At 41.3% G+C, this 14,354-nt stretch overlaps 1 protein-coding gene across 1 annotated transcript in view; it reads right to left on the bottom strand.

Annotated features, from left to right (window-relative positions):
- Window positions 1-14,325, bottom strand: part of LOC146808554 (vomeronasal type-2 receptor 26-like) — a 37,493-nt gene extending 23,168 nt beyond the window's left edge. The window contains exons 1-2 of the mRNA XM_085624002.1: window positions 14,259-14,325; window positions 6,151-6,442 (exon numbers count right to left, since the gene is read on the bottom strand). Coding sequence (XP_085480128.1) covers window positions 6,151-6,408 — 258 coding nt within the window. The 5' untranslated portion in view covers window positions 6,409-6,442; window positions 14,259-14,325. The remainder of the gene's footprint in view (window positions 1-6,150; window positions 6,443-14,258) is intronic.
- Window positions 14,326-14,354: the final 29 nt, after the last annotated feature.

Genomic DNA, 14,354 nt, shown 5'->3' with positions numbered 1-14,354 from the left:
GTTCAGGCCGTTCCCCTCACGGCGATGTCGCGGATTGCAGGGAGACACCAACAAGGCTGCAGTGGGAAAAAAGACTGTGGTAGCAGGGGAGAATGCCAGCCGTTCCCCTCACGGCGAATGCAAGTTCAGGTAAGGCGAGTCCCGCCTAAAGCCTATCTGCTGGGCGAAGCTACCAAGAGGGTAAGCAGTGGTTATCTCAAGTGTGTACCTCCCCTTACCCTGATTAGAAGCAAGGTCCCTACTTGGACGAAGGTGCATAACTCTACCAACTAGAGACCCCTATTTCTAACACCGGTTCTACTTAGATTTTTTTAATTGTTATGTCAAATAATGTTTTACATTATTTTATCTTTCTAAATTGGTAGTGTTTTTTTTGTTGTGTTTTAATTGTAGTACTCTTTGTGTACTGTACAAATAGTTCACACATAGCCTCTAAGTTAAGCCTGCCTGCTTTCCAGATAAGGATTGTTGTTCCTGCTTGAACAGGTTTTCACTCCCTTCCAACAGTATCCCAGTTTCTTACAACTGGTGGCAGCTGGACCTGGACTGGAGTTTGCTGTTGCCTCTGATGATACCAGAGAATCTTTAAGTGTTCCCCCTGAGGTCCCTGGGGGAGTTGGAGGTATACTCCTATGGTTGTTGCATTCATCAAAAGAAGTTTGGGAACATTTTTGAATCTTTTGCTCTAGAGGTTCAAGGTGACCAACCTCAAACCACGTATCAGATTAAATTTCAGGTTTGTCCCATGTGAAGAACAGTTTTTTCTAATTAAAACAATAAAGTCCCTTTACAGATTGGGACTTAAAAACGTTTTTATACTTCTTTACTAGAAACTTTTTTATACGTCTTTACTTCGTAGTGAGGCTATTCTATTTAGTGCATCCGACCCGTGCTGCATCTTGGTCAGCCTTGAATCATGCCCAGGTCCCAGTCTACTGCGACAATAGTCTAGAATTGCCGCTTTGGGCATTTTCCATTTAAATCTTTATGAATTTAAAGCTTTGGGCTCCTCTTTCGATTCCTGTTGTTCTGTTTTTGCTTAATACATTTTTCTCTTTTCTTAAAAAGTAGATTTTTGTATTGTCTTTTGCCTTCAACTTTTTAACTGTTTTGGTATTTCTAAATGCTTTCCACGTTTTCAATAGCTTGTCTGCTGTCTGTAACAGCTACCAGGGGTTGAGGTCAGCCTTTGACTTGACCTAACAAGATAGGGACTGTATTACTTGAGTCAGACATCAATCCACACCAACTAATAAACCATGTTTGCACAACCGCTGATAATATACACAAGCCATTTCAGTATGCATCACATACAAGAGTCTTGTGTTCTTTTAATGATTGTGCAAGCAACAATGATCAAGTTCTCTTTTTGTTTTTACTCATAATATAGGGTTATAGCCCAAATATTGAAATGCCCAAAAAATGTTGAAAAAATAGCTACACGGCTGAAATTCCAGAGTTCATTAAAGCCAATCTTGGTTGGCATAGGTGGTCATTCCAGCAACATTCTCTGTGTCTGTAGTTTTAGAGGATTGCAACCACTGGAGTACATATGGATCACATATATCACCTGCCATTGTATGCCATCTATTGTGTGCTTGTGTGCCATTAAAAGTTCACCAAGGTGGGCATTCATTATAAAGCACCAAATCTTGCACTTCTGCTTGAACATTCTTTGTTTGATCACTTATGTTGTTTATCTAACATAAGCTAGAGAGGAGAGACATCTAGGGCCCTCTTACGATCTCCGCTCATAGGAGGCTTACTGACCGACATTACAGGTTTATAGTCCAAACACCGAATTATGATATATGCTGTAAGGTTGTAAATTCGCCACTCAGGCCGACTAACTTCTGACGGGCTCAAGGAGTCCGTCAGCCAGTTGGTAACCTCAGCATAATCCCTAAGGATGGCGTTTCTGCCGTTGGGATCATGATGTTGGTTTCAGACAGGCTTTCCATGTCGGGCTTTATGACATGGAAAGCCTGTTGGGAAGCAACTTTGGGCATCAACAGCCTCCGGTTGGGGCCCGCGGGCGCTATTGTGCCCCCCTGTAAATTCTTGCAGTGTGTGACAGGCACCATGAGATGCCTGCCACACAGTCCTGCGATTTACACCAACTCCCATTTCTCTATGGGAGCTTGAGCAGCTGTTGATTTCCTACCACAGCACAGGCTTCCATAGAGAAATAGCAGTTTGCGACTGCACCATGTTTGGTTGCATTATAATATGGGGTGCCGAGCTATAGTCGGTCAGTTACCACTCTGCAATGTATCGGGCAGACATTCTGTGAATCCGCCCCTTCGTTTCTATCTTAATCCACGGGGCGACAGGGCTATCTACATATCCATAACATCACTAATCTCTACATAAATCGTGAAACTGCTTTCTATTATAAATAAAGAACATCCCAAAGATTAGTAGAGGAGGCACTTCTGCTGACACTGAAGGCCCATGCATATTGAGACTTCACCACGCAGTGGCCTCACATTCCGTGAGGGGTGTCCAGTTCGTGACGAAGACGGGGTCCTTCATTCACTCCCACATGGTAATGGGGTTTGATCGTCCCCTGGATTCTTGGTTTTACACCTACACACACACCAGGTGCACTCAGAGGGCCCTATTACAAAATGATTTGGAACGCCTTTGACCTCAGATCCAAGGCTTGCCAACTCACATTTTCCGTTTCACTTCCAAAAGTCTAATTGCAATCTAGGTGGTCGAAAGTGAAACTGGCTGGTCTTTTAGGCTGGATTCCGATGGGAGTCGGAACCGGCACATAACCGATCTAGGACGGCGTTTCTGCTGTCGGGTTACAATGTCGGTTTCCAACAGGCTTTCCATGCTGGGCTTTACGACATGGAAAGTGTGTCGGAAAGCAACTTTGGGGGCCCCTGGCAGGGCCACCTTTTGTCTGCGCCTTCCGGTTGGGTAGCAAAACTCCCATACAGAAATTGAAGTATGCGGTTGCATCTTAATGAGGTATCGGGAACCACCGACGCATGGTCGGGCAGTTCCCATACTGATACAGTACATCATAATAAGACCCAGAATGCGGTTTGCATAGTAGGAGTACACTCCATTATTGCCTTGTTTATAAGCTTGCATATATTCACTGTTTTAGCACCATGGTTGAACTTCATCTACTATTCACTCTTTTGGTTCTTGTAATCACTTTCATTTGCTACTGTCTATTGATTGTCGGAGCACATGTATTCTATACAAGGAAAGCTTTGGCTCAATAAATATATAGAAACGTCCCACTGTGTATTCTCTGTATACTTCTCTGAGAATAATTAAGCATGAGTGACTGAGGAAAAAAAAAGGTTCTGTACTGTTACCACAATCCCTGAGGGGTCAGGGTTGTCAAGTTCAGTGGTTGCCAGAAACCATTCGCTCCGTGGTAAGGTTAGGGGGGCTTACATTGGCACTGTGAGCTAGCTGGTCTCTAGGCCAACATATACTGTGGGGGTGTCCGGAATCAGTCTAGGCACCAAGCCCTTAGTTTATGTTGTCCAACAAATGTGCAGATCCTACGGATTGATAGTTCCTGATGTTCTTATTACATTTGAAAAGCACAAATGGCTGATTAGAAGTTACATCATCCAGCTAGATTTCTTTCTGTAGTTGACTGCTAATTGGAGAAAATGTGTTTACAAGGCAATCACTGGACACAGTTTTGTATTTTGGATGGAGGAAATTATCTCAAGACAATGCTAGGCCTATTTCCTGGCACGTTTGACCAGTAATCGAGGGTATTCCCTATTGACAAGATTTTGTATTAGTTCTTTCAAATCAATGAAGAAATCCTTCCTATTACTACAATAGTGTTTTATTCTTAAAAAGTGCCCATTGTGTAATTTGTCTAAGTGAGTGTGAGTGATTATGACAATACAACACCAGAGAATTCCTTTCTGTAGATTTTCTGTATATATTTGGAAGTCAGCTACCTTGACTTACCAATACAACATAAAGTATATATGTTCTCCATGCTCTATTGTGACGATGATATGATTAGATGTCCGTACTGATTAACCTGTCCTCACATGCGACCTTCTGTATCTCATTGGTCTTCTAAACAATTTATGCATTTCATGCTATCCTTGGAGCATGAGGAAATCTGTAGTACCAATAGTTTGATGTTGAAAATAAAATTTAAATCTGTAGGGGGCATAGCTAGGTGCCCAAGGAAGATCGCGGCACCCATTGACTCTCCGCAGGTGGAGACTACGGTTCTATGTTCGGCAGCTATTTTTACAGGGGCAAGTGCTTGCCTTCTCTGGTGGCATGTTTCTCCTGGTTGCTGCATATTAGGAGGTGACCCGCTCCATGTTTCCCGATGATAATATGCCTCTCTCACATCAGAGGTGCAAGACATCTTCAAATGTTGGCATAGCGTGGGAGAGCGATAAAGCCACGACCAACACCTTAGATATCAGTAAGTTCCATCTGCAACAGGTTCCAGGTTTGATTTTTACAAGGTATTTGCTCATTTCACTATTTGACTGCCTGAATATTTATTTAAACAGTTATCTGAAGTCTCGCACAAGCCCTCATTAATGAACGAGGTTCTCTATAGCATATTGCTATTTGTTAACACCTACATTTTTTTATATCCTGGCATTTGCTTTTTCCCCTTAATGACCATTAGATCCATTTAACAATTCACCATTGATAACCATATTGCCAATATGTCAACCCTCAGTTTGTGAGTCTGGGCTGACCATAATACTAGAGCTTGATGGAAATTATTAAGAATTACATTTTTCTTTTCATTCCTCATTGAATGTATATCATCCCTACCCCATTCCTTACTTATGGGTAGATTGGTAACCGTCAAGGTTTTATTTGCAGTTTCACAGAGTGTGAACTCGACCCAAAGGTATCAGGGCACTTTGAATGAGCACCTGTTGCCTTACAGATGGACACATTCATTCTTAGGCATTGGGAGATAACTTGAGTTTTCCAGACTCTCAGGTTGCTTGAGCCTCCCACCACTCTCGAGTCTGGGTCCTTAGAGTCAAAGTCTGCTGCTCTAGCCATTAAGCTCATAGCTAGTATTCAATATTATATTTATCTACCCATTAAAGGTGTTTCTGCTTGTTTTGTAAATCCACTCATGAGTATTCAAAATTGGTGTGTTCATAAAATAAATTTAAAGCTTAAAATCAAAATAATTGTATCTTTATTTTATTTTGGATGGGATTTTGTTATAAATTAGTTTGACATTTGAATCAACAATTTTTTTTATATAAGTGATTCGTTCAGTGTCCTTTCAGTGTCATGAGCTATTTACTGGTACGGTCTTCGTGCAACTGTTCTGTTTGCTCCATTCTTTAAGACTTTATCATTCCCTTTGTTCTTATTTCCTGTCTTTTCTGGTTTCAAGTCCTGGTTACCATCATTTAAATAAGCATTTCACATAGTCACACTATTTCAAACCTACAGTCTTAGATTTTCATATTTCATTGAAAGATGACGCCCCTTCAGACATACCCAATACATATTAATGCTATTTGTGTATGTATGCCTCTTTCTGTGAGCCAGGAGTGCCAATACCAGATTCTTAATATTTTTTTTCACTGAACAGTGGCAAACAAAAGTAATTTACATGAACCTAAGGGAGGATAGCAGTTTTGAGTGGCAGAATGCAAGTTTTGTTTCTTTAATTTAGGTTGGAAAGAGTTGGTAAATGCAGATGGTGGTGATGGTGAGTGGCAGAAAACCAAATAGTTAAAAAAACATATATATATTGTTTGGGAGAAGTAGTAATGTGTGGTGTGAAAGGGTGAAAGTACATCATGGGGAGAGAGTGATGACCAGAGTAGTGTTCCGGTGGATGGCAGGACCCCTTGAGTAACATAGGGAAGGGAGTCAAGGCAGCAGAAGCCATATTGTGTATGACTCCCCCATGTCTATTCTACTTTCACATAGCTGCTGAATGTAGAGGTAAAAGAGTTAGGTTGCATAACCTAATATTGAAGATAAGTAAAAATAAATAGCAGAGATGTTTTTCATGTTGGGGTTCTCTCTTGCGCTCTCTGTTTTGTCAGCTTAGTTCTCTATGTATTTTACCACACATAAATTCATCTATACCTCCATGTATAGACTTGTTCCATTAGTTTATACAGTTCCATGTGGTCCTCTTACCTGGGGAAAATGGAACAGCCCTGCAATTCTGGCCAGTGGAACAGACGTGGATGATAATGTTTCTCCAACGAGTCCTACTGTCACTGCTTGGAAGTTGCAGTAGTACCCCGGCACTGGCGTCCACCTCCCTGAAAGCACTTCCAGGAGCCCCTGGATGGCCCTGGTCTGAGATGTGCAGGAATCAAAGATCCAGAAGCCGACAGTGGTGTTTGGCACCAGGAAGGGGTTGAGATTAATTTCCTGGACTGCAAAAACCATGGCCAGCAAATCCCTGTAAAACCGAATGTGGAACCTGCTGGGAAAAATGAACTTTGGCTGAATATTATCTATGACACCAGGCAATGTGCAATATCTGAACTCAGACAGATTGGAAAAGAAAATAGTTACCCTTTAACTACCTAAGGGAACCATAAGGTACTGAGAAAGATGTGGCTACTACACATTTTAGGGGTTGATCGATCTACCTGAGAATGTAAGGGAGGTGTTACTCTTTGAGGTATAATAGGCATTAGCTAGTGTTCCTCTGATACTGTTCATTCATGGAGTAAATTTAAACCACTTAGTGCCTTATTTATAAAGGCCTTGGACGTCCGGTACGCCACTTTTTACCATTTTACACACCAGCTGTGCAAATCCTTCATAAATAAGGCCCTCAGTGATTTTCTTTCAATGAATCTTTGGATTTATATGGTACAACCAATCAACCCAGGGGGGTATGCAGGCACTGTTTGATAATATTCTGGCAAGCTCATACTTTTTGAACTTTTTATTTTTTGCTTTTTTTATCTTGATTTTTAAGATAAATCCTAAACATTGTGAATTATGAGGAGAACATAGAAAACTGTACAGCTCTGCAAACCATCGACCGCAATAGAGTAAGGTGGGTGTTCATTCATTGATCACCATTCAGGGGGTCTTCCTTTAGAAGGCTGGGCGAAGAGTTTGGATGTCTCGTTGTTAAATGTGTTTGTAGAAATGAAGGCATTCATTTATACACTGGCACAACACAAGATTGCACTCTGAGCGAAGCAGTGCCTTTACTGAGGCAATATTGGACAGTGGACAAGGTCTTACAATCTCATCTTTAAGGATTGAAATAAGCATTCTATGAGGCTGGGATTCAGATTGTTGGTGTTTAGACAGAATATCGGAACCACAAATATTGTGGGACAAAATATTCTGTCAAGAATATCAAGGACAAACATTTTGTGAAGGCAAGTTTCTATTAGTAAGTAAAGTTTTACTATATATAACTCTGCATATTTGTACCTTGATGTATATATATAAAGCCAAGATATGTAGATGTGAAGTTAAAAGTAGTACAGCTATACTTACCTATTTGCATTCACCTTCTTGATGTTTTGATCCTCAATATTTTTTACATGATATTCTGCTCACACAATATTTTTAGTTTAAATATTCTGCTAGATTGGCAGGAGTACTCTGCATGCAGGCGCTGCAAACAGGCTTCCATGGTGGCGACCTTGCTTTCAAGAGAACAGCCAAACGTGGGGTACTGTCTAGCTCCTACTCTGAGACAACCTAGGGGGTACGGGGATTGTAGTGATACTACATGCAGGGTAACTTGGACACCGGTGTAGACAGGGGATGCTGGCTGGAGGCATTCGATACGAACTCAGGAGCTTAGGTCAGGGCGGATTAACAAAGAGAGAGAGAAAGAGAGGGAGAGTGATAGTGTATAAGATGGATATAGTGGGGTATTTTGAGCGAGAGAAAAAGAAAGTGAGAGGGTGGAAGAGAAATAGACATAATTAGAGATAGAACTTGTGGAAAGGGAGGAACAAAGAGATGAAATGCAGCAGAAAGAGATGGAAGGGAGAAGGAAAGGAAAAGAGATAGACAGCAGAGGGACAAACTAACTTAACTGGAGACAGAGAAATATGAGGCGCATTGCCATATGCAGGGAGAGTAAAAAGAAGTGAGAGATTATTCACACAACATGGTTTAGCTCTGGCTTTTGGATTGATTCCACACTTTCAGTGTCAGGGACTAAGGCATAATTGCCTTAATGCAATTATCATAACTGTAATGACATTACCATCTCCTCTCTCTGTGCAGACTCGCTGCAAAACATGCAATGTGAGCGGTGTCAGTGACATAAACATTTACACAGTCCAGCTGGAGGGGGTTAACCCTGCATGTTTGGTTCAATTTTGCATATGTGGTCGAACTCATTGGAGTGTGAGCAAACACACTAATGAGGGATTTGAAGTAAGAGTAGCAAGTGAGCTTCTGATCCAAGACCCATGGAACATGTGATCAGAATAATTCCATTAGGTAAATACATAACCAAAGGCAGAACATATACCAAAACTACTTTAAAGATTAACTTAAACCGCTAAAACAGATTGTTAGTAAGAAAAGGCGAAAGCGTGGTTTTGAAAGAGACTACATTTGCCTGGATGATATTAAAATATAGATGAAAATAAATGTGCTGGAGGCAGGATATGGAATGGACAATGATCTGTGTGACATGATTACCCCAGGTAACCTTTATCGTGGTTTGAGGTGTCCATGTGACGATCGCACCTCAGGTATACATGGAGTCCAAACGCTATTGTACGAACTCTGAGCCTCTTTCAGTGTGTTCTGAAAATTTGAGACATTCTGAGACCCTGGAGAGGATCCTTGATAAGACCTTTAAATAATAAAGATCCTGGTAATGTCACAACAATCCTCTGCACACACTTAGAGTATATGAAACAAGTTAATAACAGTATGAGAACATTCTTGATCTGTTGCTTGATCATGTAACTCAATTTATTGTTCCTCTCGTGGGCAAACGTAATCAAAACCTTAGCCAACACGCGTTTTGTCGCATTCTACTGCTGTGAGAAGCGACTTCTTTGGGGCTAAGAAACATATAAGTATCCATTGTCTGAATAATAGGTATCCAAAAGTTACACCTAATAACACACTCCAACTGTGAAATTGCATCAGAAAGAGTTTGGTTCATGTTGCCTACTTGAACCTGTGAAACCCATGCTGTTGCTAAAAATCACCATAGTGGTCTATGACAAACAAGTATGGTAGAAGTTCCTAAATAATATATACAATTCTTATATTAAGGCAATAGTTGTTAGATGACAAATCAGATGTGTGACTTCTTACTAAAGGTAAAACATACGCGCTCATTTGCGCTAAGAAATCATAGTGTGACATTTGTGGTCCAGTAAACTGTGACTCGGCGACATGCTAAACAAGTAAGCACCCCCTTAATATTGCCTACTATCAATAAGCTTAACAAATCAAGATAAAATACCTAAAATATCTTAGTGCAGATCCTAGAGATGAAAATAAACAAGGACAAATTAGTACTGCAATTGAGTACCCAGCGGGGACTTGCATCATGTGCTAGTGGAAACTAAAAAGAAACCAACCGTAGTTGTACTTCCATCCTGAAAGGGATTCAAAAATCAAAGTTTCTAAAACTAAGGGGCCATTCGTGAAATTCCTAGTGCCTGATATGTGTCACTCCTTGTTCAGGTCTATGTACACACTTCAGGTAGCAGTCATAAATAGGTTCCTGGAGACAAATTAAAGTGCACAGATTTACATGTGAAACCAGACCCATATCTAGAATGGGCATATTCCAGCCTACCAAACAGTGGGGTAAGACCAAAACCCACATACCTCATTTGTGGGCTAGCAGTGTTTGTAATAATTCCACATATTATGGCAGGTTGAATCAGTGCAGTAACCCATCCTAGTGGAGTTCAGAAATCAAGTGGACCAGCAGCCATATCACTGCTGATGTTCACCCAATCCTGGAAAAATCGGGACCACAAGGCAAGTTAGAATCAAGTACAATTTTGAGTGCCAGACTGATTATGTGGTCCACGCAATTGAGTGCAAAAGCAAAAACAGATATATTGGTAGCACTATCAGAGCTCTGAAAGATCGCATTGCGGAACACATGAGGGCGGTCAAACAGGCTGACACCAGGTATCTTCCTATAGCTATGCACATAGCAGAATGTCCTACTCAGGATGAACAGAGAACCTTCACCTTTTATGGATTTGACACCATACCCAGGGTGATAAGGGGTGGGAACAGAGAACTAACACTGGATCATGCGACTCAAAAGTATAGAAACGGGCCTCAAAACTGACCACAAATTACATAGCTTTCGTGTTCCCAACATGAGGGTTTTTGAGATGAGTGCCATACACTGAAAGTATTTCAGATCTGCCACATGCTTGTGGCCTTCTGTACCTACATGCTTTAGCATGCAACATACACCCCTGGATGTGAACATAACTATAACCATGCTGTTCAATCTTGGCTGTTTATTTGGAGCATCTAACCCTGCACGTGTAATAGATGTGCCATATTACCTGGGACGTTATGTCCTGATTTCTGATACCATGTTGAGTTACATAGGAAGGTAGAATGCTGCTCCCTGCCCTCCTATCCACCATGATCTGGAAATAACATCTTATACCATTTGCTTCACTATGGAATGGGTAGTTGCACTTTCTATACTCTATATTGTAATGAGCGGTTTACAGGACTGTTGCTGTAGGTCCTGTGAATACATGATATGTGGTGTTTGACAAATGTTGTCCATCGTCAGATTCAGTGTCTTCACGTACCTATTGTAAACTCTCTGAGTAGTGAAGTCTTTTCCCTCGACTTTCCCTCAATGTTGCCATTTAAACTAAGCTAGGTTAGAGGATTACATTTGCTGTACGGGGTTCCATTGTTTGACAAGTTGGCCCCCTTCAACTTTAAGCACTACTGAGCTTAGAAGATGTTGGCCACCGTTTGGTTTATATTTACACCATTCTAAGATGGTCCCCGTTCCTTCTCTTAGTCTTACAGTCTTTGTAAATAGGGTAAGACTGACACTTGTTTTTACTTAAACTAACAAGAGGGTGGATTTGCGTAACTCATGATATTAACTGTTCATAATGGGTAACATTGCCTATGATTGAAAGCATCTCCATTAGTTATTATTTACCGGCCCAGTCCGTTATGCACTCACGGATTATTCTTAGTTGTAATTTTTCACAGGCACACTGTTGGACATGATATGAAGGATGACAACGCCAAAGTGTGCACAATTTGACTTTGGGGCCGACCCCACATCTCAATTGTTCTTTTTTACATTACGGATGATAATATTGGATGCTCCAAGATAGCAAATGTCTTCTCATCCACGATACTGGGTTGTCCACATCTAGTTGAGCTGGCTAGTCCTTCGACCATGTCCGCTCTGGTACTATTTAACGCGGGATCCCCAGCGGGTCTATGGAGATACCCAGTGTACACGCCGGAGAGAGAACCACATTACTAATAGGTAAGCGCTCGTAAGGATACGCTTAAAGTTATAATCACACACCTGATGTGTTTGGGGAGCGGGCTTCCCCTTATGGGAGCGCCGCTGGAGCGCATTTACTGATGAGTCAATATTTTACTTGATTCTGACTTGTCTTTTGGTCCCGATATTTTTCCAGGATTGGCCGACTGTCGGCAGTGATATGTCTGCTGGTCCACTTGATTTCTGAACTCCACTAGGAAGGGTTGCTGCACTGATTCAACCTGCCATAATATTTGGAATTATTACAAGCGCTGCTAGCCCACAAATGAGATACGTGTGTTGATCCTACCCCGCTTTTTGGTAGGCTGGAACATGACCATTCTAGATATGGGTCTGGTGTCTCCAGGAACCTATTTATGACTACTACCTGAAGGGTGCACATACACCTGAAGAAGGAGAGACACATATTAGGCACTAGGAACTTTGCGAATGGTCCCTGTGTCTTATAAACTTTGACTTTGAATCTCTTTCGGGATGGAAGCACAACCAAAACTAAAGGTTGGTTTCTTTTTAGTTTCCACTAGCACATGTTGCAATTCCCCGCTGGGTACTCAATTGAAGTACTAATTTGCCTGAGTCCTTTTATATTTTTATCTTTAGGATCTGCACTAAGGAGCATATCAGCAACAACCGGCGATAATTATCGGTCAGCGCACTTAGCGCTAGGATAATTATCGCCGGCTAACGTGGATTTTTATCGCTGAGATAGCGTGCTATTAGCAATGCTTATCTCAAAAGCGATAAAAATGCTAACGCTAACTGCCTATTGTGAGATTATCACTGGAAACCCAGCGATAATCTCACAAAGTAAGGCGTAAGGAAAGTAGCGATAACAGGGGTATCGCTACTTTTCCTGCCCCCTGCTTCATAGCGTGGGGCTTGATGATAGGAGAAATGTCACGAAATGTAGCGTTAGCTTGTTGATCGGGACTCACAAACTTAGCCATGATATTCACCTTCCATATGATATCATGGCTAAGTCAGTCCTGAAGCAGGCATAAGGAAAGTAGCGATAACAGGGGTTATCGCTACTTTACATGCCGCTATGCTTCATAGCGTGGGGCTTGATGATAGGAGAAATGTCATGTCAGGTCAGGAACGCCCACTTTGCATCTCATTAGAGATGCAAAGCTGGGCGTTGAGAATCCTGCCGCTAAAGCAAGGTTTCACGCGTTAGCATGACCATGCTAATTAGGCGATAAAATTATCGCCGCTTTTCGACCGATAAGTTTTTTATCACCGCTTTGTAAATATGCCCCCAAGAGATTACTTTGGGGCATATTTACAAGGTGGCGATAAAAAATTAGGCCGAAAAATGGCGATAATTTTATCGCCTAATTAGCAAGGTCACGCTAACACGTAAAACCTTGCTTTAGCGCCGGGACTCTTAACGCCCAGCTTTGCATCTCTAATGAGATGCAAAGTGGGCGTTCCTGACCTGACATGACAGGAGAAATGTTGCTAAGCGACATTTCTCCTATCATCAAGCCCCACGCTATGAAGCATAGCGGCAGGTTAAGTAGCGATAACCCCTGTTATCGCTACTTTCCTTACGCCTGCTTCAGGACTGACTTAGCCATGATATCATATGGAAGGTGAATATCATGGCTAAGTTTGTGAGTCCCTATCAACAAGCTAACTGTGTGGAGTTTCTATTCAATGCTGTAGAACTCAGTGATGTCATTAGAATGACATCACTGAGAGACTCTGTGAATGCTGCCAGTTGATGAAGCTGGAGGTTACTCTATGGATGTGTACTGATCATCTTGAGAAATAAAGGACTTAAACTACAACCACTGTCCCTGTGGTTACTACATTTTTATGGCGACGAGAAGGAGACTGCGCAGGGGGCAGATAATTGAGTGACCTCCACCCCTGGAAAAGCAGATTGAAATTAGAAATACTGCTGAGGAACTGAACTGTAAGTAGAAGATATATGGATATTTTTTATCTTCACCTTGACTTTACCAAAGCTTGTTTATACTTGAAGCAACACGCAAAAAGAAGCTGCGTATTTAAGTGATTTTACCAATATTATGGACAATAGGAATCTTCAACGTACTCAATTAAAGAATAAATAGTGGTGAAGTTTCAATATTCTTATATGCAGCCAAGTGTGAAGATAATTAGTGTGCTTACAAGTGTAGTTGAACGTAAAAAGAATCGATTGAAAAGCTGATTCAGAAGCTCGAGTTTCTATTTGAACTGAAGAGTAAACGTTCAACTCTTTATCTTTAAATGAACTGTTCAATCTAAATGCTGATAAGATTACATGTACAACGCGAGCCAAGTCTAATGAAAAGCACTTAACTCTAATGATAAACTGCGCGTGCAACCAAGCGTGTAAAAACCCATTTGGATAATTGAAAAACAAACATTGCATCTAGCGCGTGAGCTAGAAAGGAGAGCTGCCTTATAGATTGAAAGTAAACATCGTAGAGCGCGAGCTCGAAGGAAGCCAAGCAATTAAGTTAATGGAATGCAAAGCGCGAGCTCGAAGGAAGGGAAGCTGTCATGTTAATGAAAAGTAAACATCGTGCCTAACGCTCGAGCACGAAGTCAAGTTTAAAAGCATTATAATTGGCATTTAACAAGCGGAGCCAAGTTTAAAAAGCAATTTAATGGGAAATAAGTGTCAAATGAAGCCGTGTGTGAGAAAACATCGCGCTACAGATTAAACATTGCCAAAAGACTTTTGAAGTGAATACTGCTGATCACCACAACTAACCCTTCATATATTCAACACATTTAAACAAATTCTTACCGGAATTATTCATTTTGGAAGCTCTGAAAAATAATCCATGTGGCTTAATGTGACTTCCTGAAATAGGTGAAAGAGAAAAAGGACTCACCCAAAGAT

This window comes from Triturus cristatus, chromosome 8, assembly GCF_964204655.1.
Source record: "Triturus cristatus chromosome 8, aTriCri1.1, whole genome shotgun sequence".
In the NCBI taxonomy this organism is placed as follows: domain Eukaryota; kingdom Metazoa; phylum Chordata; class Amphibia; order Caudata; family Salamandridae; genus Triturus; species Triturus cristatus.
This window is presented reverse-complemented; position numbering and strand designations above follow the sequence as displayed.